This window comes from Biomphalaria glabrata, chromosome 2 (genome assembly GCF_947242115.1).
Source record: "Biomphalaria glabrata chromosome 2, xgBioGlab47.1, whole genome shotgun sequence".
Taxonomy (NCBI): domain Eukaryota; kingdom Metazoa; phylum Mollusca; class Gastropoda; family Planorbidae; genus Biomphalaria; species Biomphalaria glabrata.
Genome location: NC_074712.1, coordinates 7,357,028 through 7,384,147, shown reverse-complemented (window position 1 = coordinate 7,384,147; position 27,120 = coordinate 7,357,028). Strand labels below are relative to the sequence as shown.

The 27,120-nt window shown below is 37.4% G+C and overlaps 2 protein-coding genes across 9 annotated transcripts; one reads left to right on the top strand and one right to left on the bottom strand.

Annotated features, from left to right (window-relative positions):
* Nucleotides 1–153: 153 nt before the first annotated feature.
* LOC106074823 (uncharacterized) lies at nucleotides 154–27,120 on the bottom strand. Of its 8 annotated transcripts, none has more exons than XM_056018913.1 (4): nucleotides 26,701–27,120; nucleotides 22,417–23,165; nucleotides 20,839–20,975; nucleotides 154–1,949 (listed from the first exon to the last, which is right to left on the bottom strand). In XM_056018913.1, the coding sequence occupies exons 2-4, from the start codon at nucleotides 22,837–22,839 to the stop codon at nucleotides 1,874–1,876; spliced, it is 636 nt and encodes a 211-aa protein (XP_055874888.1). In that variant the 5' UTR covers nucleotides 22,840–23,165; nucleotides 26,701–27,120; the 3' UTR covers nucleotides 154–1,873. The 8 variants fall into 8 exon arrangements, with proteins under 8 accessions (XP_055874888.1, XP_013091135.1, XP_013091137.1 ...); XM_013235681.2 differs by having other exon boundaries at nucleotides 22,417–23,142; XM_013235683.2 differs by having other exon boundaries at nucleotides 22,417–23,088.
* On the top strand, nucleotides 9,333–12,365 carry LOC129924455 (uncharacterized). Its single transcript, XM_056018912.1, has 2 exons — nucleotides 9,333–10,000; nucleotides 10,573–12,365. The coding sequence occupies exons 1-2, from the start codon at nucleotides 9,909–9,911 to the stop codon at nucleotides 12,257–12,259; spliced, it is 1,779 nt and encodes a 592-aa protein (XP_055874887.1). The 5' UTR covers nucleotides 9,333–9,908; the 3' UTR covers nucleotides 12,260–12,365.

The following is a 27,120-nucleotide window of genomic DNA, read 5'->3' as shown; positions in this document are numbered from 1 at the left end:
TTCACACTTGTGACTATCATATCACAAGATAACTTCTATTCAGTTAATATTTTTGTAAACCAGAGATAGCATCTCAATCTGAACTTTCATTAGCAGAATACTATCATAGTATTTAAAAAAAATATAGAGAAAACTTGCTTGCAAAAGTTGAACTCAGTTCTAAAATATGTTCATTTTATTTCCTCTTTCCTGAACAGTTTTGGCTAACACACACACATTAATGTAGGTCTAGTACTTTGAGGTTAAACGTATGCATTCTAGCAGAAACTACCACTAATATCTCTTGTACAATTTTAAATAGTGAAATAGTCACTCTTGTTACATCATTATTTCATGTGTAATCATGAAATATTTAGACACACTCTCAGAGGTAAACTTACACATTATTAACTTGATGCCCTGAACTCTGCAACCTAGATTCCTTGACCTTTATTTTAATAAATTCTAATGTCAAGCGCGCACACACACAAAAAATCCTGGATCTAGAGGAAACTACTTATAGACCTTTAAAACTGAAAGTTTCTTTTCTCAATTTGTTACACATTCACCACACGATACAACCAAACAAAATACTTATTTGCCTCCCCTGGACTCTTGTTATGGATTACACACAATCTTTAGGCTCAAAGAAAAAGATTGGTCATGGCTGTGTCCGTCAAGTTAGAGCTACAGTACTACAAAATGGAGTTCAGTTTATTACCCGGTATTTTTTTTTGTTTAAATGCGATGCTATTATTACTTGATTGTGTTGAAATTGAGATCCACCAAAAGAAGTGTTGGTGTCCATGCTGCAACCCAACGTCTGACTGTAGGACTTAATTTTCAACCAGCACTAATTGAAGTTTTGTTTCCTATCCTTTTGGTGGGCATAGTGGCTGAGGGGTAAAGTTATTGCTTCTGAACCTAGGGGTCTTGGGTTCAAATCTTAATGAAGACTGGGATTTTTAGGACGCCCTCGTGTAGACCCAACTCTAATGGGTGCCTTACTTTAGTTGGGAAAGGTTTAAGGGTGAATGGTTGTTGTACTGGCCACATGATACTCTCCTTAACCGTCGATCACAGAAGTAGATAATCTTTACAATATCTGCAATATATATCACAAAGGGATACTTTGCTTTTACTTTTTTTTTCTATATTTTTACAATTTTAAAGCAGATACAAGCCTCGAAGACTTATAGAAACACTCTTTGAATCTTTCAAATGCTATTTAACGAAACAGTCCCAATGTTTTACTTTCTATGAGACGTTCATTTTTGTTAAGAAACGTAAGCGTCGTTCATTTCACCAAAAGTCTCTAACAGCAATTGAATCAGTTCAACTCTGAGTAAAATATCAAGAGCATTACAGGAAGACTTCAGTGCTGTGCACTTGCTAGTGTGTGTCAAGTTTTCGAGACCACCTCCGAGTTGTGTAGTAAGAATAAAATTCTATGATGAGCCATAACGTCATTTTTTTTTTATTTCTCTCCCGATTCTACCCCGAAGTTTGTCTGGTGTTGAATATTGTATACAATTTTTCCGCATCCAGTATTGTTGACAGTGTTCCTGTGTCCAAATTGTTTAGTGTCCTGTGTCCAGTTTAGTTTACAGTGTTTCTGTTTGTGTCAGCTACAATGTTCCTTCAACTGTTATTCTGTTAATAACATTGTTTCATGTGTTTCTTTCGATGAAAGTTACTTGATCTGTTGGTCAGATAGGGTCAAATCATTCAAAGATCCTGACTTGAAATAACGTATATAAATTTTAAAAAGTATGACCCAGATCTTACAAGATGGTGGAATCCCTGATTCGGGGATTGCAAATGCTTAATTAATCATAATACTGTTTCCATTATTGACAACATCTCAAAATTAGTCATACATTTAGCAGGCCTGTCACTTGGAAAGTTGCAATAAAATAGGACTTGGAATTGGATGAATGCTGGGGAGATTTGATTGGTTCTGAAGAGATCTGAAAAGAAACAAATGAAATAACGATAGAAAAAGATTTCGATGCTTTTGATTTGCAGAGTTAAAAAAAAAAAGCTTATGATCGAAGGCAGGGATGATGGGCGTGGCAGGGTTAGCGTGTCCCACTATTTACCAGTGTGTTGTGTAGAAAGTGTTTGCGGAATGGTAAAGCGCTTGGCTTCTGGGTTTCGAATCTGGGGTTTTGAATTTCTGGATTTTTAGGACGTCCCTGAGTCCAACTCTATTGGGTAGGCTACCAGACATTAGTTGGGGAAAGTAAAAGAGGTTCGTCGTTGTGCTGGTCACATGACACCCTCGATAATAGTAGACCATAGAAACAGATGATCTTTACATCATATCTGCTTTGTAGACAGGGGCGGACTGGGTGTCAAAATCGGTCCGGGCATTTGTATACAGTGCGGCCCACAAATTGTATATTATAATGATGGGCATCCAATCATACCTGTCCTTATAATCATTATGTTAATTTTGATAATCTATCGATAACTGCATAGGGCCTACAGTGAACTCTTTATAAGAAAGTTAGGCCTTATGTTGCTTTGTCATGGCTAAGTGTGTAGGCCCCAAAAGGATGAAGCCAACTAGTAGCAATGCCATGTCTACGGATTTAGGCTATTACATTATTTTGGAAAATGTTTTGGTGCCATGTCTACGGATTTAGGCTATTACATTATTTTGGAAAATGTGTTACATTAAATTAGTATCAGACTGTAAAGCCAATGTAGAGCATGTATAAGGTGTTTGTTATTTTAACACGACACTCAGAGGACCACTTTTATGAGAGAATATTATAAAACCTTTAACAATTTAGTACGTGCCATGGTGGCATCCATGCGGTCCTTTCGGTGGCCCACCGGGCTTTTGCCCGAATACCCATATAGCCAATGCGCCCTGTCTTTAGATTGTATGGTATGGCATGGGTGCATTAATGTCTGTCTGTCTGTCTGTGTGTGTGTGCGTGCGCGTGTGTAAGAATATTTAATTTTTCTTGGCTCAAGAAAGGTCCACTAGTACTTGAATGACTTCACTAAATACCTTAAGTCTCAAGTGGAATTTCCACACTATCCCTCCTTGTCACAGTTCCTATAGACTAGCTTGTTCTAAATTTAGACATACACGGGATTTTAAAAAAATATATAGTTTAGATTAAGCGTTTTGGATTGAGTCAGGCTTAAAGTTCGGACTAGATGTTTTTTTCGTGCATTCCCTACAAACCTGCCAGGTTCGGTCACCAATTATACTGAGAGTTTTGGTGTGTGGGTCCCTTTATTTAGAATTACCAATTAGTCAATAAAAATGTACATTGTTAAACGCAATACACAGTTTGACATTATGCCCAGACCGAGAGACAATGGATGCTATTTCATCAAGCCTATTCCCCGAGAGACTTGCCATTTCGTTCTTCCAGCTGAGCACTGAGAAGGGGCTGGGGAGGGCAACAGAATGAAATTATGGCGGAATTATTGGCTTTTTTTTTGTATGACTGTGTCTCGTTGTCACTGATACTGTCACATTGAAAACAAAATGTAGAGATCTAGATCTATCCATCCAGGCATCCATCCATCTATCGCATGATGTACTTAAAAACAAAGGCTTCTATTGTGAGTTCCACATCATGTGTCTCATTGTCACTGATAGCCCTTATTGAAAACAAAATATAGAAACCTTGACCTATTTATCCATATGATCCATCCATCCATTAATCCACCCATTGCATGGCACAAGAAGGACACATAAACTAAAACGCTTGGCTATTTTATTTAAAGAATTATGAATATAACAAGTCATAGAATTATTTTTTAGATTTAGTGCTGATTGTTACATTTTAGTGAAAGGGGAGGATCTAAGGATATTGGGAAGAAGGTTTCCGTGCTGTATGTAGGCGCTGAGTCAGATCGAGTCAAATCTCACATCAAAAGTTCCCAGTTCTTCATCAGGATTCGAACTCCAACCTCTTGGGTTAAGCAGCAAAGCCAATCCGCCTGTTGAATCTATCGAGCTTCCGAAGCCTTTAAAAATCAAAACTATTGTATAGAGGCGGACTTATGAGGTAGTGAGTGGGGCAACCTTAGGGAGGGGGGCATCTATGATAAAGTGAATCTTTTGATATCGTACAAATATTCGTGGCCCTGTATGACACTCAGCACTTCTAAAGCCGCTTCTGCATTCTATGAATCTACCTACCAAAACTAGGTGCACACTTTCCAGTTTTCAACGATCCTTATGCAATCGTAGCCTACACAGCACTGACCTACGACCATGCTTTAAACTCTGACTGAACCACGAGTTTTCGTGTTTGTCCGTGAGAACAAATGGAAACACAATTTAGCCTAATTTATTTTTCATTGAATTTGTTTTTGGCCACACTCTTGCCGAACATGAAGTGTGAATATTGTATCAGCAAATTTAGACGCCAGGGGAGAGGTACAATTCAAGGGACATAATACGCCACACCACGATAACCTCCCTTTAACGGTTGAACAATAAAAGTTTAATGACTTGTTGGAATGATCCTATCGATCTTGCGTTCACCTAATACCCTGACGTTTATACTATTGCTACGTAGCTGGGTTATTGATACATATAAACCATTGCATTTGAATAGATCAGAGGTTCTCAAATAGCTTTGAGGGGAAGACATGACCATGCAAAATAGTGCAAATTAGTTGAGACTTGTTATGCTGGCGAATGCGCCTAACAGATTTTTGGCATTAGCCATTTATTCAATAAAAAAAAAAATTACAGCTGACTATGTTTAACTTCAGCCATATTATCAGGGGCCAGTACCCTCGGGGCCGGTGGTGCAGCCGCGGAACGGATCACTTTGAACAGGATAAACAAACGACAATAGGCCTGGCCTATATTTCTTATGGTCACAATTCTTCTTCTTTCTAATTGTCATAACAGTTTTACCATTTTAAAAAGAGACGTCAGCGGTGTCGGAGACGTAGAATATTTCTATGATTTGGTGGATGATGTGTACGTGTTAAAGCTCACAGCCATAGACTTATGCTCACAGCATATCAATTTGAGTGCTTCTGACATTCAAAAAGGCGAGAAGAATATCAACATTTGAGGCGGTTGTCAAGGAAGGATGGTCTAAAAGTCATTTCCATTTGGATGTTAACGCACATTTCTCAGTGTTCTTTTAAGGATAAACAACACCAAGGTGCATGCATCAGGGACAAAATTAGACTAGTTTGATACGTTGCTCGGCTTACTGTAAAGTCCAAAAGGATTTAGTAGTGGCTCGAACGCACAATGTTGATTCACACCAGTGTCTTCAATACAAGATTTGACAGGCTTTTTACAATTTAGACAATTATTTTTTTATCAATAAGGGTTTCAATGATAGTCAATGCATGCACACTATCTGTTACGTACAGATGAGACTTTAAATGATACAATAATAGACTCATATATGGTAGATTATGATGACTTTAATCTTGAGTTACAATTAATAATGTGTTAATAATAACTTTGATTACATTCCTTCATTTTCGGATTCCATCTTCTCTCCCTTTCAACACGCATTCGCACCATTCCACATGTACACTAAGATGCGCACGTAACACTGTCTCTTACCAGTGATCGTTGGTTCATCAGAGTGGCCACATTTAAAGTTGCTATTGATACAAAATGACAAAGGAAGCTCTAACATACAAAGCTTGTGGACTTCATTTACTGTTCTTTTTATTTTATAGTTTTGTAAGAGTTTTACGTGTTTTTGTCTTCGCTACTCAAAAGGTTGAGAAAAACGCAGTTTCACTATTTTAGTACATTGACCAACTGATAAAATAAAAATCTGATCTCAATAAACAATTGATGTGCACAGAGCTACATTTTGGTAAATATTCATCAGCTCTAACAGTTCTGTAAGTGTATCAGAGCATAAACTATTTAATGAAACACTTTGTTTTGTTTTTTTTCATACGAAAACTTAATAGTTGCTTTTAAGAAGTCATGGCACAATAAGTTAAATTGTTTTTTTATAGCGCATCTCATTCTAATAGCATCAGTGCGCTATGGTCCAATCTCTCTTGTGGACCAACCAGTGTAGGGGGAGGGGGTATCTGGGAGAAGGTTTCTGTGCTGCCTTTAGGCGTTCAGCAAACACAACTCCGCTAAAGCGTGACCTCCGTGACTATGTCGAAGGCGCCGGCTAAAGTCGGGATTCGGACTTGGGGCCTCATTGTTGGGTGTTACGGGCTACGGCCTGGCCTCTCAGCCACACATCCCACAAAAATAAGAAGTTGTAACTAAATGGAGAGTACTGACGCCATTGCTTCTAGAAGGTAGTACCTTCATTTGAATGCTTATTTTATGTTCTAATGCATACATGGAGACTGTCTTTATCAAGGTAGACATATATAACTCTCTTTTTATTTCCCTCTGATCCTTTGCTTTCGCACAAAACATAAACAACAAACAATGACGTAATATCATATAATATTAGCACATCCTTCCTTTTGAAGCTATTATCACAGACGCCATTGCTTCTAGAAGGTAGTACCTTCATATGAATGCTTATTTTATGTTCTAATGCATACATGGTGACTACATTTGTTTTTATCATAGAATACACAATCAATTGAAGGGGGCCCGCCGCTCTTTACATGAATTGAAGCAAACTAGTACCTTTCTATTACATAAAGGTCTACATAGAAACATGTACATAGACTTGTGATCCAGTGTCATAATTCCCACCCAAAAAGATACAATAATAATTATTTTATAAGTTCGACATTCTAAAGTATTTTTTCTTTAGTCTTACAATCAAATATTTGCTTACAAGGCAACAACATTGTTGGGACGATGAGTAAGCTGCAGCTACACTGAAATGCGAACATTCCGCAAGCACGACGCCGTTTTCTCCCCTGTCTTATCCCATTAACGAAGGCTGCGTTAATTAGAACCAAATACAATAACTGCCGTGCACCATCTACCAATATGATATTATCTTTTAGCCTTTTTTACGAGTCAACATTTCATTAGTGTAATAGTCTTTTCAATACATATACAGATAGTTAAACAATTCAAATGGTAAACAATTATTTTCAACGGTTTACAAGGAGCTCAGACGTTGGCGTTAAGTTGATTCTGGGTCTTCGTTTACAAGAGCAATCCCATTGTGCAATGTATTTAAACATATTCGGTACGTTCTGTAAGGGATCCCAGATATGACGTAATAATCTTGAATTCCCCTCCATAGCATAGTCAACATCTAAAGAAAAACAAAACTGTTGGTAGATCTAAACTTGAAGAAACATAAATCCGTTTGACAGTATTCCAATTCCATATTTTCTAGTTTAGCTTTGTTGGTCCCATGGTGCCAAGTAACACGCTATGCAGACCAAACATACACAACATATAAAAACATCTGCTGGGAAATGTTCTATTATCGCTATTTGAGTTAATGTAATTGCCTCCCTTGCCTGACCTCAGTGAAAACATTGTTATCTCCCCTATCCTCGCAATGCTTTAAGTACACGTACTAAGTTAATCTTCCTTTCCCCCTCATTTGCCTTACTTTTTTTTCCTTGCCAAATTACAGGTAGACGTTATAGCTCAACCCCCCCCCCCCACTCTCCGCTCCCACATTCACGAGTGCAAGTTAAAAAAACAAACACAAACTGTTCTAATATGTTCCCCGGGTGACCTGACAATGACAATGAACACTACAAACCTCGACATGTAGCTGAGTACATGCCTATTTGAACATTTTTTGTTAGTTTCATTGTACACATGAAATATTGTCGTAATAACTTTTTTTAAACAAAAATTGTGAGAGGGAGAGAAGAAATAAAGGAAATTGGTAGATAAATAGATAAATAGAAAGACAGAAATAATTTGTTTAAAAAAAAAGGGAAATAAATGCTACTTAATGAGAGAAATGGCTGTATATGTGTGGTTATTCCCGTCTTTGCTTTTTGTACACGTTTTTTTCTTCCATTTCCCAATTTTGGATCAAGTTGAAATTTTGCACAATTATTGAAACTCGATAACAATATTTGAATCAATAATTTAAAATACCGGTAACCAATTAGTTAATCTATTAATTGTAATTACAGAACTGAGATATATGGCAGTGATATTTACGGTTCTTTCTGTTAGATAAGCTTTGTTTAAAAAATATTTTGCTTGTTTGTTCTATATGCCAGGAAAGTGAACGCCCAGACAGGAATTACTTTTACTTACAAAATTTGCTTAGTGAAAAAACAAATATGAGTAAACAAGTTTTTCGAAACGATCTACAACACAGTGTTTCTTTTGGTTTCGGATTTTCCTTCAGATTTGTGGATTACACCTTAGGCGTGAGATTGTCAAAAGAGTTAAGCCGAAGGCTCTACGAACTCTAGGCCTATATGCCTGCTTAAACAAACCGCTGTCTGGAAGAGGTCCAAGCCAATGTGTATATAAAACATTGTTATTTCCAATGTGTCTGACACTCCGGGAGAATGGACTAGAATTCATGGCCGAAGGCCGAGCTCACCGGGAACCCCCCCCCCCCACACACACACACAAGTTAAACGTGCATGATTCGCCCTTAGTGTAACGGTCCCTTGAGGAACGGCGCAGGGATTATCGACAGCGACGTGGATGCTCTCTTTCATCTCCACACCAGGCAATGGGAAAAGCTCTCGCATTCCCTTACACACTTTCACAGGAGTCTTGTTTTACTATTCATTTAGCCTAATCACTTTCTCTAGAGATCGTTTCATCCCGTGTGCCACGTTGAGGCAGAATAGCGTAAGTCCTAGCCCAAACCTCCCGTAGGACGACGTGGGATTGCAAAGGGCACCGTTCGAACCCGAAGTGACAGCCCAGAGCGCATACCACATGACCAGGTAGTCAGCATGGGAAAAAAAATGCAAAAAGTTCTAGCCAGTCAAAGTTTGAGGAACGTTGTCCGGTGTGTTCTGGTGCGTTCTCTTGACGGACTGCAATTCAACAAAATAAAACATCTCAGGCAAACAATGGGTCTGACTTCATCTCTCTTATGAAGCAGCACTGCATAGTTTCAATGCGTATCCTTGCTAACTGCGTTGTCACTTTCATCGCCACGATGCGCTCATGTGTTTCTCTGGGATTCGAGAGACACTTGTAGCCTTGCCATCTTCATTTTCATCATAGCTTTGAAGCTTGTAGTCGATGAATAAGAAAAGAACTCTTCGTAATTTTCGGACCTGTTGAAGTTCCCTATTTCTCTGATCATATTCACTTTCGATTGGCATAATAGCAACCAGGGCGAACTGGCTACATGGGCATTCGGCAAATGCATGGTAGGCCAGTAACCAAATGGGCTTGCAGGACCACAGAAAGGCCGCAAAAGATGACACTATGTTAAATGTTTTATAATATTCTCTTATTAAGGGGGATGCACAGTGAGAAAACATAGATTTAGGTCAAAAATATCGATATTTTAAAATTAATTGATTTTAATAGTTTAAAATGTCTAGAATACGAATTCCCTATCAGAATACTAAAAAAAATACGTTTTATACATCAATTTTGTATTTTAAATGTAGATATATAAGCAAAATTTTGATGTTTTGGTGAAAAATCAACATTTTGTAAGCTATAGTTGATAAGCTAATGTACGCTCTCATCCCTAACAGATGGTATCGATACAAAGGTCTACTTTTCTAGTTCCGATTATGTGCATGGTTTCTCATTCTATAAATAAATAGTACTGCAATGAACTTTCAAAATACGTCACTACCTCTTTTTTTCCCCTATATCCTCATATACACACCCACAAAGCCATATTTACGCATGCGCACCATCAAAGCTTCTATAGTTACTGTAATTACACGCATGCGCACTGAAAAAGCTTCCGTAACTACAAAGTATGCACGCATGCGCACATGACGTGAACCGGTCCTTCTTCTGTAAACTTCCATCACATCAACAATCGATTCATTATTGAAACTCAGAAATGCCAACAAAAGGTTATATGTTTGGAAAGAAAAAACGTTACTGTAAGCCCAGAGGACGACATGCTTCAAAGACAAATGCACAATTACAAAGGTAAGTCTAGATCTAGAGTTTGCTTTTTTTTTTATTTACTAGACAAGCGTGTGCTGACACATAAAATAATGACTATGAAACCTTGGCTCTTTGAGTTCGACAACGTGTTTATCCAATGAATCACATCTAGATCTAGATCTAGAATCTAGATTCTATAGACATTAAATAAATATCATGAAAATGATTGCAAACATAGAGATCTATCCTTTTATAGATCTAGTCTATATTAGGAGCATAGATCACATTAGAACTAGATAATCTCTAGAGATTAGATTATCTGATTATCGTGTATGATGATGTATTGAACAGTATTGTAGGACTTCAACTTCAACTCAAGTCTTGGTCTTAGTTGTTTTTTTTTAGATCTAGTACATATTGTCATATATAGATCTATATTACATGTAACATGTCTCTATACATTCTTTACTTTTTATGATTAATACAATATATGATTTCTAAAATGCATTATAAAATTTAAAATAATCTTCATGTTGTGATAGATGTGACGTGTACTTTCATACTATTGAATTTTTTTTTAAAGACCCTCTAATTTATTTTTTATTTGTTTGCAGCTCTGTTTTGGATACAGCTGGATCTGAAGCAGCAACAACACAGCCTGCAAGTGCAGCTGAGCGAAAAATATCCCTAACTGCAGTTACTAACGCTGATAACACCAATAAGAGGCTGCCTGAAGATTTCATATACGTCATGATGAATTCAATGCAATTGACCACAATGGTCTCCTTGTTGTGCTGTCCACATTGCTTTGACAACAAATTAACTATGTGCATCACACAATCAAAAGGCATGGCTCATTTGATTAAAATCAAATGCCTAAATTGTGAAACATATTTGTGGTCCGACTGGACCTCAAAAAAAAGTAATGATGTTCATCTGGATATTAATGTCCGCGCTGTCGCTGCATTAAAAGAATCTGGAATCTCGCATTCTAAATTTGATAGGTTTTGTGGACTTATGAGTATGCCCTGCATGCACAGAAATACTTATAACAATCTAGCTAACATAGTCAATACCGCTATAATTGAAGCTGGTGAAGAATGTATGATTAGGGCATCTGCTGTTGTGCATGGAAGAAACATTTCACAACCTCTAACTACAGATGAAAGAATAAGTTCAACAGGCTGTCCTGTTATTACAGTTTCTTTCGATGGGACTTGGCATAAAAGGGGCCACTCATCTCATTCAGGAATTGGCACAGTTATTGATTTTGATACTGGACTCGTCATCGACACCGAAGTCCTATCAAATTATTGCCATGTTTGTGATTCAAACTCTGCAGAACTAAACTTTGATGCCTCTAAGCATATGTGTCAAAAAAACTTCAGTGGCTCAGCAAATGCAATGGAGGCCGCAGCAGCATCCAAAATCTTTTCGCGCTCTGTGGCATCCAGAAAACTTGTTTATGGCACGATGCTGTGTGATGGCGATAGTAAATCGCATTCATCTGCCATTACCAACTCAGGATATGATGTAGAAATCTTAAAAGAGGACTGCATTAACCACATCTCAAAAAGAATGTTTAATGCTTTGAACAATTTAAAAATGTCTAACAAAAAAGAACTAAATTATAGGCTTACAAAGCCAAAAATTGAAAAAATTACAAATTACTATTCCAAAGCTCTGCGCCAAAATGCTCCCGACATTCAAAAAATGAAGCTGGCTGTTATGGGCTCATTTTTTCATATGATGAGCTCAGACCTAGATCATAACCACAGGTTGTGTCCTGATGGCGCTACATCTTGGTGTCACTTTAAGAGATCAGAGGCACTAAAACAGCCATATAAAAAACACAACCAGACCATCACATCAGAAATAGGTAAACTGTTATTTCCTATAATGAAAAGACTAACAGACACAGATCTGTTAAAAAGATGTTCTAGAATGGGAACACAAAACGCCAATGAATCTTTTCATTCCCTCATTTGGCAAAGATGCCCCAAAACAGAATTCGCAACATTAAAAACGGTAAGGGCTGCGACATACCTTGCTGTTTTAGCCTTCAATAATGGACCTGTTGGCATCAGATCAGTTTTTGACATATTAGGCATTCCCTGGACACTAAAGAACATTTCTTCTAGTGAGAAAAAGCAAAATGTCAAACTACAGCTTGTTAGAAAAAGAAAATCAATCGCATTAGTGTCCAGGAGAAAAAACTTGAAAAAACGAAGAATTGAGCATGAGCACCGGGCAGAGGTTCTAGAAGGTCCAACCTATCAATCAGGCCATTTTAATGAATAGTTTTTTGTTTTTTTTATTATCTATTATGTTGTTTTATGTAAATATTCCCTTTTTTTTCATTTTTATGGTTACAATAAATATTTTATATCATTTTAAAAACTTTAAATGCGTTTTTCTCAAAATGTATTTTTAGGTGCATGTTGTCCACAAGAATCTCAAAATCTTTAGTTCTGTATAAGTTAGACTAATAATTTTTCACATGTAGTTTATTGATAGTATATCATAGGTAATAGGCTGCAAAAATTTTCAATATGTATAATAAATTTCATAAAAAAATAAAAATAATGATGTGACCTCAGATGAAAAATGGGGTCGGAAAAAAATAAAAATTTAAAAAATTCATAAAAATTAAACCAGTAATAATTTTCAAAACAAAATTAGCCAGTTACCTATGGGATTCAAATATCTATCAGGTGCAATCAAAAAATTAAAAAAATTTTGAGTACTTTAGAATATTTTAAGAATTTTGTAAACATTGTTTATTTTCAAGATGGCCGCCATTTCCATAGCAACCCAAAAGGCTACACTCATAAAATGTGTATGGTTACTCATGTCTCTATATGTTCTATCAAGTCATGCATAAAGCTTTTCTATTTATCTGTAAATTACAAAAATTGAAATTTCATTGTGCATCCCCCTTAAAGAGGTCCTCTGAGTGTCGTATTAGAAAAAATATTTCACAGACTTTTCAGTGTAAATATAATTTAATCGAACACATATTCCGAAATAATAAAATAGCCTACATCCTTAGACAGTTTACTAGTAGGCTTCATCCTTTTAAGGCCTACAAACTTTGCGATTTTAAAGCAACATGAGACCTATATTTCTTATAAGTAGCCTATATAGATCTAATTCTAGTGCTCACTGTATGCATGTGTAGTTATCGATACATTATCAAACTTAACACTGACTTTGAGTACAAGTAGACCTTGAATGGGCCAGTTGGTATAGAAATGACACCCAGTCCGCTCCTGGTAACAACTTAATTTTCAGGACAGGATCTAGATCTAGATCTAAATACTAAGAGGTGCAGTGAGTAAATAGTTACGAACTTATTTTCCTGCTATGTAAACAATTATTGTGTCACTTGTAACGTACTAGTTTAGAGAGTAGGTTAGTTTTGTTAGACAAATATGTTGTGTATAGTTTTAGCGACGGTAAAAGTAATGACGTAGTAAGACAGACTAATGACTTGTCACTTGTAACGTACTAGTTTAGAGAGTAGGTTAGTTTTGTTAGACAAATATGTTGTGTATAGTTTTAGCGACGGTAAAAGTAATGACGTAGTAAGACAGACTAATGACTTAGTAGACTTAGGCGAACAGGAGATCAACATGGCGTTATGTTAGAAGTAGGTTGTTTTGAATAGTAGTTGAATAGTAATTAGATAAAGCGACGTTTTAGGAAGACTGGACGGATTTCCCAGTGTTTAATAAAGTATCATTTTATAGAACTGAATGTTGTTATCAACTATATTCAACTTGTAATGTTTTGTGGCTAATGTTAAGTAATAAATGATACATAGCCGAAGTCAGATTAGATTAGCTAACCAATGCTCCTGCTATTCCCCATAGAGACATCCATAAGTCTGTGACTGGGTTTATTTTTTAAAATAAAACAGTGCACACCTCTCTACAGATTCTTTTAAATCGAAGTCTATCTCTAAAGATTATTGTCTTCCTGTTTTTTTTTCCCGTTTTTTAATACTCCAAGTGAAATTAAGACATAAAACATTAAACGCAGTCATCCATGTGATTTTTTTATCACTTCAATCTAGAAAACTTTAATTTCCTGCGATTTTGGTTTGAGGCTTTGATCTCCAGGCAGACGACAATTACTTCCTGGCATCAGCGCAAGGTTTGTGAACAATTTAATTAATGTAAACAAAAATAACATTATTAACAAGTATTGATATAAGTATTGATAAACAAAGATCTCCACCCCTTTCTCGCACTATATATATATATATATATTTATTATTCACATGATACGTCATGTAGTCTGTAAATAAAGTATTCAAGGGCGAACTAAGTATCTGGGCACTCGGACAATTGCCAGCTGGGCTGGCACCAAATGGGCCGGTCGGACCGCCGCCAAATGATACGCTTAGATTTCACCATAGGAAAAAAAAAGTACTTGTGCAAAGCAGACACTTCAAAAAAAAAGAAAATCGACAGATGGACCTTGCGATATGGCCATTAAGTTTTAGTTTGCGCTTTTTTTTGACAGCAGGTCATCGTGAGGCCCAATTGTCATTGTGATCCAATTTCGAATCTCTTCATTTGTGATGCGGTCTTTGTGGGTGATGCTATAGCATCTCATTTCCATGGCAAGGATCCTCCTCTCTAATTCTTCAGTTAGTGTCCAAACGCAAGCATATAAGAATGTGGTCATGACCAGGGAGCGCATCAGTCTGATTTTGTGCCGAGGGCTATGCCTTTGTCTGTCCAGATTTTTGTTTTAAGCTTTGCAAGTGTTGCTGTAGACTATGCAATTCTGGCCAGTAGGTGCAGGTTTGATTCCTACGTCTGAGACGTATTTGTCCTAGCATGTGGAATAAGAAATGTGCCTTTATCTTTTTAATACGAAGAGAGAATGAAGAAGAACTATAGGACAGAAATGGAAGGAATTACTCCAAACATTAAAAAAAAGGCAAAAAACGAAGAAGAAAATAAATGAAATTGACAGAGAAAAAGAGAGAGAGAGAGAGAGAGAGAGAGAGAGAGAGAGAGAGAGAGAGAAAGAGAGAGAAAAGAGTTGAAGGCAGAGTAGGAGCTATTTAGACATCTTGCCAAATTACATCATAGTTGTCTCACCTAGCAGTGATGATATGTGGTGTGGAACTCTCTCCCCTCACCCACCCCCTCCTAGCTCTTGTGTCATGTCAATGCTATATTACATTTGGACTTGTTCCAGGCACGATGAACGTGAGTGCTCCCTCTCCACACGAACACACACAGACACAGATTTGTGAAAAAAAAAGAAAAAAAAAAGGGGGGGGGCTTAGTATCAATACGCTATACAATACACACTAACTTATCATAAATCAATTCACTTCTATGCATAGAAGTATGACCCGAAAATAGTACTACGGTTTAGGTAATAGAATTAATGGTACATCTTTTCCTATTCGCTGAAGCTATAGACTTCTTATCCTCATTTCTAAAACATAGTCAAATACTCTGTTTTAGTGTCACCCAATAAAACCTACTCGGCCCCAAGGATCACCGTAAACGGACAGCCACTCAACATGGTAGACCACTTCACATATCTAGGTAGTATAGTGTCAAATGACGCCTCACTTTCAAGGTGAGTTGCTAACAGTCTGGCTAGGGCCAGTAGCGCTTTTGGACGCCTTCAAGCGAGAGTTTGGCGGAATAAATCGCTCCACCTGCCTACAAAAATCAATGTCTACCAGGCGGTGGTTCTCTCAACACTTCTATATGGATCTGAGACATTGACACTATACAGAAAGCAACTAAGACTATTTCAGCGCTTTCACCAAAGATGCTTGCGCTCCATCATGGACATACGGTGGCAAGACCGGTATGGACAGTATAGAGGGACTTCTTATGGTCCGACAGCTACGCTGGGCAGGGCACGTTTCCGTATGTGAGACGAACGTATGCCAAAGGCAGTCTTTTTAATTGAGCTAAAAGGTGGTCGACGTAACAGAGGCGCCCCACGGAAACGCTTTAAAAACCAGCTTAGGCGCCAACTTGCCTTAGCTGACATAGAAAAGAGCACCTGGATGCATGCGGCGTCGAGACAGCTGGAGGTCACTCACAAAGGCCGCGGGATACACATTTGAGACCAAAAGAAAATCTGCTGCTGAGGACAGACGCAGACGGCGAAAAGAAAATCTAAATCGACCACCTGCGGACAATGGTTATGTTTGCCCTTTGAGTGGCAAAATATGTAGATCATAGCTGGGGCTGCGCAGCCACGGGAAATACTGCATTCCTCACAAATCTTCGGACTCGAAGAAAGCCTTATTGTTTAGTGTCTTTGAATACCGAAGGACAAACAAGTCAAATATAAATACAATTCTTTAAAAAAATGTTTTTATTAAGAGTAATTGTGTCAATATTTTGTCAGTAATGTATGTAATTAATTTGAAATAGATCTAGAAAAACAATAATACATTTGTGCGATTGGCTATATTTTTACAAGGCTTATATCAACTCACTATGTCTGTCTGCATGGTAAAAAGTTTGTACACGTTATTTCTCCCACATCTAATCTCGGATTAAGCTGACATTTTGCACAATTATTTCTTTTACCTGACAACCCAAAAATCAATTAAAAAAAACACTATTAGTTAAGTAACTATTGGTAATTAATTATTTTGTTTTGTACCGTATCTTGAACAAGGGAAAGAAATCCTACTTGACAGATGTTGTGGTATAAGTTGAATTAGTCCTCTTGAGTAGTCTTGAGGACTCTTGAGCCCTGAGTGAATTTTTTTTAATGCATTATAAAAAAACGATCATGTAAACATTCACCAAGATACCCCCCTCTTCTTCCCTCCCGCTTTCCCAACTGGTCCAGACAAGTGATAGGTCTAGGGTCATAGTGCATGAGAAAGCTAAAAGCAAAACAAAAACAATGGACCTCATTCACCAATCGTAAACAAACAGCATTTAGTCACGTGATCATATTGATAAAATAACGGAAAAAAAAAACTGTCATGTGACAGCCGCTGTGTATTAAAATTAGATCGTAATTTGTATAAAAGAGATAGAGAACCACGTGGCAAAATGTTATTTGTTTACGATTGGTGAATGAGGTCCATTGGTAAAAATATTTCTAATCGCACAGATTTATTAAGTCTAGGTCAATCGTGCAAATAAAGATGACTGATCCAAACTAATCGATACATTTACACGTAGCCTAATATAAGCGTTGTTTAAAAAAAAGTGTTTTAAAAAGTTGTACTTGTTACCAGTAGTTTTCGTTTAGTGTAATTTCATGCTTTTGGCAATCTCAATTCACTTTGGTCCAATCAATTGTATGGACAAGGATTGGGAAAAGGGGGGGGGGGTGGAGTATCTAGGAGAAGGTTTCTGTTCTGGCTTTTTTTAAAGTATTTTTTTTTAAATTGTCCCAATTCATTTCGGAAGCGAAGGCTCAAGCGTCCTCTAGGTTTTATAGCTATCTATTGTTAGGTTTACATTTTTAGGCGACGACCTAATTTTCTACACAAGGCCTATCTCCCCTTAGTTAATACTGTCTCTATATAAAACAAAATAAATTAATAATGAATAATTGATAAAGTAATTGGTCTTTTTTTTCTGATTGATTCTTGTTTTTTTGTTGTTGTGATAATGAATGATTGTACAAAGTGTCAACTTGACCCGAGAATGGGAAATGAGAGAAAAAACTTGTACAGATTCCATCCAGAGCGACTAGATTTATAAAAGCTTTATTTTTAAAAAATGCAGAAAGGTTGTAACAGACAGATAACTGAGTAAATACATAGCAAGATAAATAGATTGATACATAAACAAATAAAGCATACATAGATAAATAAAAGAAATACATTGCTATATATATTAATAGATAGATGGACAGACAGACAGACAGACAGACAGACAGACAGACAGACAGATAGATAGATAGATAGATAGATAGATAGATAGATAGATAGATAGATAGATAGATAGAATATAGATAGATAGATAGATAGATAGAATATAGATAGATAGATAGATAGAATATAGATAGATAGAATATAGATAGATAGATAGATAGATAGATAGATAGATAGATAGATAGATAGATAGATAGATAGATAAATAGATAGATAGATAGATAGATAAATGGATGGATGGTCAAATAGAAAAAAAGAAACAAAAGTAGACAAATTAGTGGGGAAAAAAAATTCTGCCATCCCTCTCTCATTATTTTTTGTTTCTTTTCTTTTCTCATCAACAGTAAACCTTCACATTTTTACTTCTTTTTAAAAGGACCTTCCCAGAGTCCACTATTTGCACGTGACAAAGTCAACAAGGAACACTTAGCTAATACCAAGTTCAAACCCAAGGGATGAACCAAACCAAACATTGAACCCTACAAGCGTTAGACCGCCACCAGCCTCACTGTAGCTCTTAGCAATACAATTGATTCAACTTCGAACTGCATCAAAAGAGAATTAGCAACCAGACTGAATATATATTTAAAAAAAAAAAAAGTTTGTTGTGGCAGAAGTGAAAGGTGACTAAGACATAGCAGACGATATTTTATTATACATTTTTAAAATGTAAACATAACTGACGCCGTCTTGTTGGTCAAAGAAACAGATGACTTTGATGTTATGTGTCATATAGATCGGTAGATCTCAAGGTCACGTAGATCGATAGGTCTCAAAGGGACATTTCCTTAAATAGACAATGGATGGCTACTATGAAATGTGGATTATTAACGTTTGTTCACATTAAAACCATAAAATTTTATAGCCGCTACCACGTAAGCAAATGCCATTGCTTGTCCACTCGAGACCACTGAACACTGACCTGCGACTTCGCAACAGGTGGGCAGTTTAGACCAATAGCTCGTTCCTACGACACAGACATGTGAAGTTGCAACGAGCTATTGGTCTAAGGTTCCGACAGGTTGCTACGTCGCAAGGTATTGTTTAGGCCTAGTCTAACGGTTAATCACCTGGCTTTAGTGAGTAGTCTGTATGCACGTACGACAACGTGACATCTTCTGGGGGGAAAATATAAAAATTTGATCATTGTACTGGCCACATAACACCCTTGTTAACATTTTGTAATATAAACAGTGGAAATCTACTGTGTTATATCATTTTCTCTTGCACTAAATTCTAGTTTGAATCTACTGTGTAGAACGTGTTTCAACTAAACAAAAAATGAAAAGGTCATTTGGCGCATTGATCTCATCTAGATATTGCATCGCATTTTTATTTATCTACCACACGTAATCAACGCAGAAACACACATATACTCTTCCACACATTAACATAAACAGGGCCGGATTTAGACTTGAACAGGCCCTGAGGTTTTCGAGATATGAGGCCCCATTATAATCAACATCAAAATGATTGAAGGTATCCCTGGAGCCATTTTTATTTCATGGTGTGTGTGAAGAGATCCAAGCAAGTGGCGGCCCTTAGCTATAAAAAAAAGTAATTAAAGTTTCTCTTGCAAACAATGTGGTCTATAGGGCAGATGATGTAAAAGTCATCTGTTTCAGTTTCCCGCAGTTAGCGATGGTGTCATGGGGCCAACACAACGATCAACCGCCTTTACTTTTCACCAGGTTATGTCATGTTCCCATTAAAGCTGGGTGGAATCAGAGGCGCCCTTAAGATTCCGAAATTAAAAATTTCCCAGCAATAGGCTATAGCACGACGCGTAGGACGTAATCATCTTCTTTTTTGAAGTAGCGTCTGTATTATATAAGATAAGGTAAGATAAGCTTGTGTAAGAAAAGTTATGTTGCCTATAGGTAAATCCAGCATTGCACACATAAAATCATAATTACATACGCGAACTCAGAAAGACCTGTGGACTAGAACCTACAAAAAAAAACAAAAAAAAACCTCAGTGACCAATGGAAACTACGGACAACGTACTAGCTCAAGTAGCGACTACCACACGAGGACATCACGTTCTAACAACATATCGTCAAAGTAAACCGAGGTGGCTCCGATCTGGCCAAATACTTTGTCTAACGAAATCAATGTCCACTATGACCCCCACGTGCCAGGTCAACGAGTTCTGAGCTTAACATCCGGTTTTTTTTTGGAACTCTCCTTGGGGAAAGACGATAAAAGTACTAGACATATTGGTCAATTTGTACACGTATTTTTAAAAGGTGAAACTATAATTGTATGTAGCAACGTTATTTTAAAAGCGAAATCAAATTTATGGGAGAAAATAATATATTTTTAAAGGAAACAATATTCTTCTAAGTAAAAAATCTTTAAAGGATGAAGACAATGCCAGGAACCTGAATTTGATCATCTTTCGAGATCGAAGATGAGTACAATCTAATTTCCCATGAACGCGAAGCTGATCTAAACTTGTCCAAACACGACGTGGCAACGAGCTATTGGTCTAAACTGCCCACAGGTTGTGACGTTGCAGGTCAGTGTTGAGGCCTTCTACAATGAATGGAAGTCATATCTTATAAGTTCGCCTATTTACTTTTAACCCTTTCAGATCATTAGGGCTGAGGGCGTGCGGTGTTAAAGAGTTACATGAATTTTTGCTGAGAGAACAAGGGCATTTAACTAACTCGTTTGTTAAGGGGAGGTAATGTCTACTGGTCAGACGTTCGTAACGGACTGTCATGGATGCATATAGGTTTTGAGTATTATAGTATTTTCATCAATCAGCCAGGAAAACCAACGACTTAGCATAGTTTAAGTCATTGATTAGATTGACACATGAAATTGGACTTAGGCTAATTATCTTATTTTTTGAAGTAACATCTGTAATATGTAAGATAGGTTTAAGAGATACTTTTCCTGGTAACCTCGAGACTTACTCCTGCTTTGAGTGTCTTGATTTGTTATTATTAAGAATATAAAAACGGCGCTTGCTTCTTACCTGGGATTGATGTAAATTTCCTTGAGGGGCAGATCTCGTGGACTTTCCGGATGAACAGTCTTCTTTTGTCGATGGGGCTCCGTCCTGGCACCTTGCTGGACACCAGCGGTGGACCCATTTATGAACTCGGCATATCTCTGATCATGAACATAAACATTAATTAATGTTACATATTATTCTACCATTATTCATTATCGGTAACATATATATTCTCTTATTTACAGTATAAGGAAATTCTTCTTCTTACTTTTGCCAAACTCTAGTTGGTACAGTGCCGGCCTTAGGCAGGATTTTTTGGGGCGGGGTAAAAAATGTTCAATTTTTTTAAAAAAATCTAACATTCATTAGTCATAAGAGAAGAATAATTACTGTATAGGCTGCATAATGGAGATGTTATCTTTTTTTATTTTTGAAACCGTTTTATTGTTTTACTAATTTTCTTATATTAAGTATGCATATTTTGTTAAAAATTATGTAACTTCTTTTGAAACAGAGGCGACCTTAGCAGAGCGGGGGCCCTGGGCGAGTGTCATACGCGGGGTCCTAAGCTGTAAGACTAGACTATATATACCGTACCACATAAAACTAACGGGCTCGTCCACCTCTAACGCTGTAGGCCTTATTTTTGTTCCAAAAACATAGGACCTTACTACTGACCGTTGGACTACATTACGAACTGTATTGTAATTGTTCTGCATGTAAGATTTTGACTTTAATAATCAACGTAACCAACGATTCAGAAACATTTTGCATGAAAAATCAACAAACTAGATAATAATAATTTCTGCTAATCCTGCTGGAGTCGGAAAGTAACTACTAATTACGGATGAAAACCGGAACAATTACGATAAAACAACGCCAAATAGTAGCTTAGACGGTCTCAGACGGATTTAGTGGAGGAACATTTCTGCCTTTTCGCTTTGCAAACTGGTGGGTTTTTTAAAGCCAAGATGAACTGTTAAACAATGATAGCCTCTTAGAATCGACAGGTCATAAGATGTTATCTTTGCCGAAACTGTACGGTATTTCGAAACCAAAAGTGTCACGTTAAGAGCCTACACGGTAATTTATATTATATATATGCTTCCGAAAGGCTTCCAAAATATGGAGTAACAACCCTAACAGGTCCGAGTTTTTGAGAACTGGTCTGGTTTTCGAAACTGAAGGTGAAAGGGAATCTCCGTTCGCGAGGCCCCCCCCCCTCCCGGGCCTGGGGCCCTAAGACCGCTACTGTTTTGAAATGTCGAGGATCCCTTATTATAGGGTTAGGTCCTGGGCAGCCACATAGTCTTGCAATGAAGTATTTCGGCAATGAGTTAGTATAACTTTTGCTAAAAGCTTTAAGCTTTTAGTAAAATTTATATTTAAAAAAAAAGCGAAACGGAAAGAAAGTAATCTAAAGATATGATATTTTAAGTTAAAATTGTTTGAAACAAGAAAAGCAATTTTTGAAATTCCGAGAGCACTAGAAGTTTGAAAGGTACATTTAGTTTTTTCCCCTTAGCAACGTATCTTATCACGATAAAGGGAGATAATACATTGACAATAAAACCCCACGCCAGCATTCTTTATATTTACCTGAAATTCCGGAGCTGCAAACATTTTCAGCGTAAACTCTGGAGTTGGTTGAACCTCTTTAGCCTTGGGCTTTCCAAAAACGCTCATTCTCGAGGGGGCCTTGACGCCGCCGGCCGAATCTCCGCCGCTGACCTTTTTGACTGGGGCAGACACGCAGCAACTGCACGTACAGCACAGACAGAGGTCTCTCTGAAGTCGGTGCTGCCGGTGGGCGTACCACGAGGCCAGGGTGGCCAGCACCCCAAGGGTGATGAGTCCGATGCCGAAAGTTTTTATCACCGCCGTGTGGGGCGTCGCCCTCTTTAGGGCGTACACCATCAAGACTATGCCGATGTGAAGAAACAGGAGCCCAGAAAGTGCCGTGTAGGACCATAGCTCGTCTCGGAGGTTCTGGGCCACAATTCGAGAACAGTTTGACCCCATGTAAGGTCAGGGCCAACATAAGATTGATGAGATCATTAACAAACACTGAACACTATTTCACCACCATATGCGAAGCAATTTTAGAAATTTAAAATACATTTTCTTAGGAGCCTCTTTTTTTACTAACAAGTCAAGGAATCTATTTAAAAAAAAAACACGATTTAATGTCTTGTCCTAATTTGCAATAATATTTTTAACATCCAAATTGATTTGAATAAAAAAAAACACAAATGACGGTAATATTTTATCCTTTGAAAAAAAAAAAGATGAAATTTCCTGACCGTAGGCCTATATGTCTTTCACCTTTACAGAATACACATTGTAGGCTAATGGGAAAAAAAAGTTAAAGATTGGCAATTTAAAACATGAATTCAATCACGTCTCTTCTCCGGCACAACCCCCAAAAAGTTTAAGCTCTTAGATCTAGCAATTTCTTCGTTATTTAAATGTTGCTAAAAATTTTAAATTGAAATTTTGGCGTCGTGGAACTAAGCGACATACTAATACAGACTTGTAGTTCTCAGAAAAATCTGGTACATACAAAATAGAGAAAGGTATATAAATACAATATAAACGCAACACACAAGAGTTAAAAGATTAAAAACAACACAGTATATAGTTTGGCAGACGCAGACGAGGTGCGTGCTGAGTTTTACGTAACCGAGAAGGCAAATATTTTCCTGACTCGTACCGCCAAAAAACAAAAGCAGCAGCAGATTATAGTTGTCGGTACTATAGCAATGCACGTGAATACTGTTGGAGTTAATAATAACTCGGAGGGTTACATAAGTGAGAAAGAGGGGTGGGGAGAGTGTGCATGATGGCAGATGATCAAAACACGGTTCATTTCCTGTAAACACTTCGCTGCAGACGATAACATGAACACAGATAACCTTTTTTTTTCTTTTTACGATTTATTTGGCCTGATGAGCTAAATTTAATATAGCTTCAATAGTTGCCAGGTGTTTTGAGAAACCATCGTGAAAATTTAACAAAAATTAACAAGAACATATTTTTAAAACATTACCTTACCGAAGTGGGACGAAGATGCAACTTTAACCTCATATGATTGAATTATTTTTTTTAATGTCTAATACAATGTAGTGTTAGTTTGAAAATTCCCTTCGAAACTCAAAAGCTCATTTGAAACGACGGGTGAGTTTTGAGCTCTGGCCCATGGTGATGACAATGCAAGGCGCAAAGAATGCTACGAGGTTACCATTCTATTGTCTCAAAATTCATTTGAATCGCGAAAAATACTCTATTATGTAAGCACAGTGTTTCTCAACATTTGCATGTGCCTGCTTCCCCCCTCCACTCAGACAATAAAAAGTTCATTAGCGCACAGCTGGAGGGTCTGGAGAGAGGGTTTTAAAAATGTAATGAAAATGAAAATCAAATGTAGGCCTGTAAGATGAATGTTCATTGAAGCTAGTGCGTCCCCCCCCCCCCCGGGAGGAGTGTATCATAGAAATTTTTTCTCGTCTTTTATGCATTTGAAATTTTTTTTATTTTTTTGTGTATGTGCAATTAGTCTTGAGCAGTGAGATGGTAGCTTATCTCCCTTCCCCAATTCAGCAAGGAAAAGGGGGGGGGGTCTAGTGAAGAAATGAAAGCTCCCCCAGCAGAGTCCAGGGCGGAGCCTCAACGCCGAGTGTTTTCGCTTTCCTGCTTTTGTTTCAGAAAGTCATTATGGTGTCCATAACGACTTTTTCTCATAGAAGGAAGAGCGGGCTATTATTGAAGCGTTTTCCTACATTTTGAGCTACACAAGGACATTTTACTACCATCAAGAGTCTAGAGAGTACTTAATATCCAAGTAAAAACACAATTAATTAAAAACAAACAAACACAGAGCTCATAAATAAGATATGTGTTGCAAGTGAGTATTCACAGAGCTCATAAATAGTACATGTGTTGCAAGTGAGTATTCACAGAGCTCATAAATAGTACATGTATTGCAAGTGAGTATCCACAGAGCTCATAAATAGTACATGTATTGCAAGTGAGTATTCACAGAGCTCATAAATAGTACATGTGTTGCAAGTGAGTATTCACAGAGCTCATAAATAGTACATGTATTGCAAGTGAGTATCCACAGAGCTCATAAATAGTACATGTATTGCAAGTAAGTTTTCACAGAGCTCATAAACATAAATAGTACATGTATTGCAAGTGAGTATCCACAGAGCTCATAAATAGTAGGCTACATGTATTGCAAGTGAGTATCCACAGAGCTCATAAATAGTACATGTCTTATCTTATATAATACAGACGTTACTTCAAAAAAGAAGATGATTACGTCCTACGCGTCATGCATTTAGTCATGCATATTAACCAATGACTTAAATTCTGCCAAGTCACTGGTTTTCCTGGCTAGCTCAGGCAACCCATTCCATGCTCTAATAGCACTAGGGAAGAAGGAGTATTTGTACAAATTTGTCCTAGCATATGTATTACAAGTGAGTATCCACAGAGCTCATAAATAGTACATGTATTACAAGTGAGTATCCACAGAGCTCATAAATAGTACATGTATTACAAGTGAGTATCCACAAGCTCATAAATAGTACATGTATTGCAAGTGAGTATCCACAGAGCTCATAAATAGTACATGTATTGCAAGTGAGTATCCACAAGCTCATAAATAGTACATGTATTGCAAGTGAGTATCCACAGAACTCATACATAGTACATGTATTGCAAGTGAGTATCGAGGTACAAAAAGCACACTAAAGTCTTCAATGGTGTGATCTTCTTAATCATCTTTGTGTTAAGTAAGACATCTTGACACGCATGTCTAACTATTTTATTCCACGCGAAAGCTGTCAGCAAAAACAACGTTCGACAGTCGGCAGTGGCGTAGCTATGGATTTGTGGGCCCGGGGGCTTGACCTCTTTAGGGGCCTCTGCATTTTGCTCCATCCCCGGTCCGCAGGCCGCACTCCTAACTTCGCATATGAATCTGATTATCGCGTTACGAGGCTGTTGCGTAACTAACACAACGATTAACCAGTTTTGACTTTCCTAGCTTATCGCAGTTACACATAAATAATTAGAAACTGTAAAACGCGAAAACGTTTTCAAATGCCATTTATTCTATATATACAAATTCAACGAAAAGAACTGGGCTATCTTTTTGAATGCACCCCAGGATAGGGAAACTAAAGACAAGTATGACTTCACTGTCAATGTACGCAGTAAGGCACTCACGGAGACTGGCAGGAAGAAACGTCAAACGATGTTTGAACACAGTACGTAGTTTTACTTTTCCACGCTGCCTATTATGGCAAAGTTCTCAATGCAATTATAGTGGACTGAGCTTTTTTTAAAGCATTTTTTTTTGTCGATGTTTGAGGGCCTTAGAAGAGGGAATCCTTAGCACAAGAAATAATAAGTGTCATGGGTATCACTGACTAGCCTTATTACTCAGGCAGGCATAGATTTGAATTATGAAGTCTTGTTTTATTGATTGAGTTTTAATCTCAAACTCCGGCCCTTTGACTCACTTTTATGCCCCAGCTTAAGCCGACAGCTAGTGTAATCTTTGTGATATTTTATTTTATCTCATACATTAAAGATTTTCCTTCAAAAGAAAAGATGATTACCTCCTACGCAGAAAAGATGATTACCCTCCTACGCAGAAAAGATGATTACCCTCCTACGCAGAAAAGATGATTACTCTCCTACGCAGAAAAGATGATTACCTGCTACGCGTTTTATTCTAGTCGTGAATGTTAATTAAACTATTTAAACACTTTCACACTCCTACGTCATGAGTTTTCCAGGCAGCCAATTCCACTCTCAAAGTATCACTGTCCCTGAAGCAAAACGATCAATCAAAAATGCATTAAAACTTACCAACTAAGAATTCTGACCATAATTATAAAACACGTTCCATAAGTCTGATTGACCAAACACTGCAGCTACTTAGATCTACATACTTGCACAGAACTCATTCAAAGAAATGAAGTTTTCCATGTGCTAAGACTGCAGCACAAACACAAACCATCGCGGTGAACTTCGGACCAACATCTGTTGTCGAATGGGCAGGGCTCAATTATCGATCTTGCTCCTTTAACCGATCTGATGTCAAGACTCGCCCGATCGTTCTCTTTTATTTGAAGCGCCTCATAAAGTAACAGTAAAGCATTGGCTGTTTCTAACAAAGTATTGGCTCTTTGTTACACTGTAAAGCATTGGCTGTTTCTAACAAAGTATTGGCTCTTTGTTACGCTGATTGTAACAAAGTATTGGCTGATTTTAACAAAGTCTTGGGTG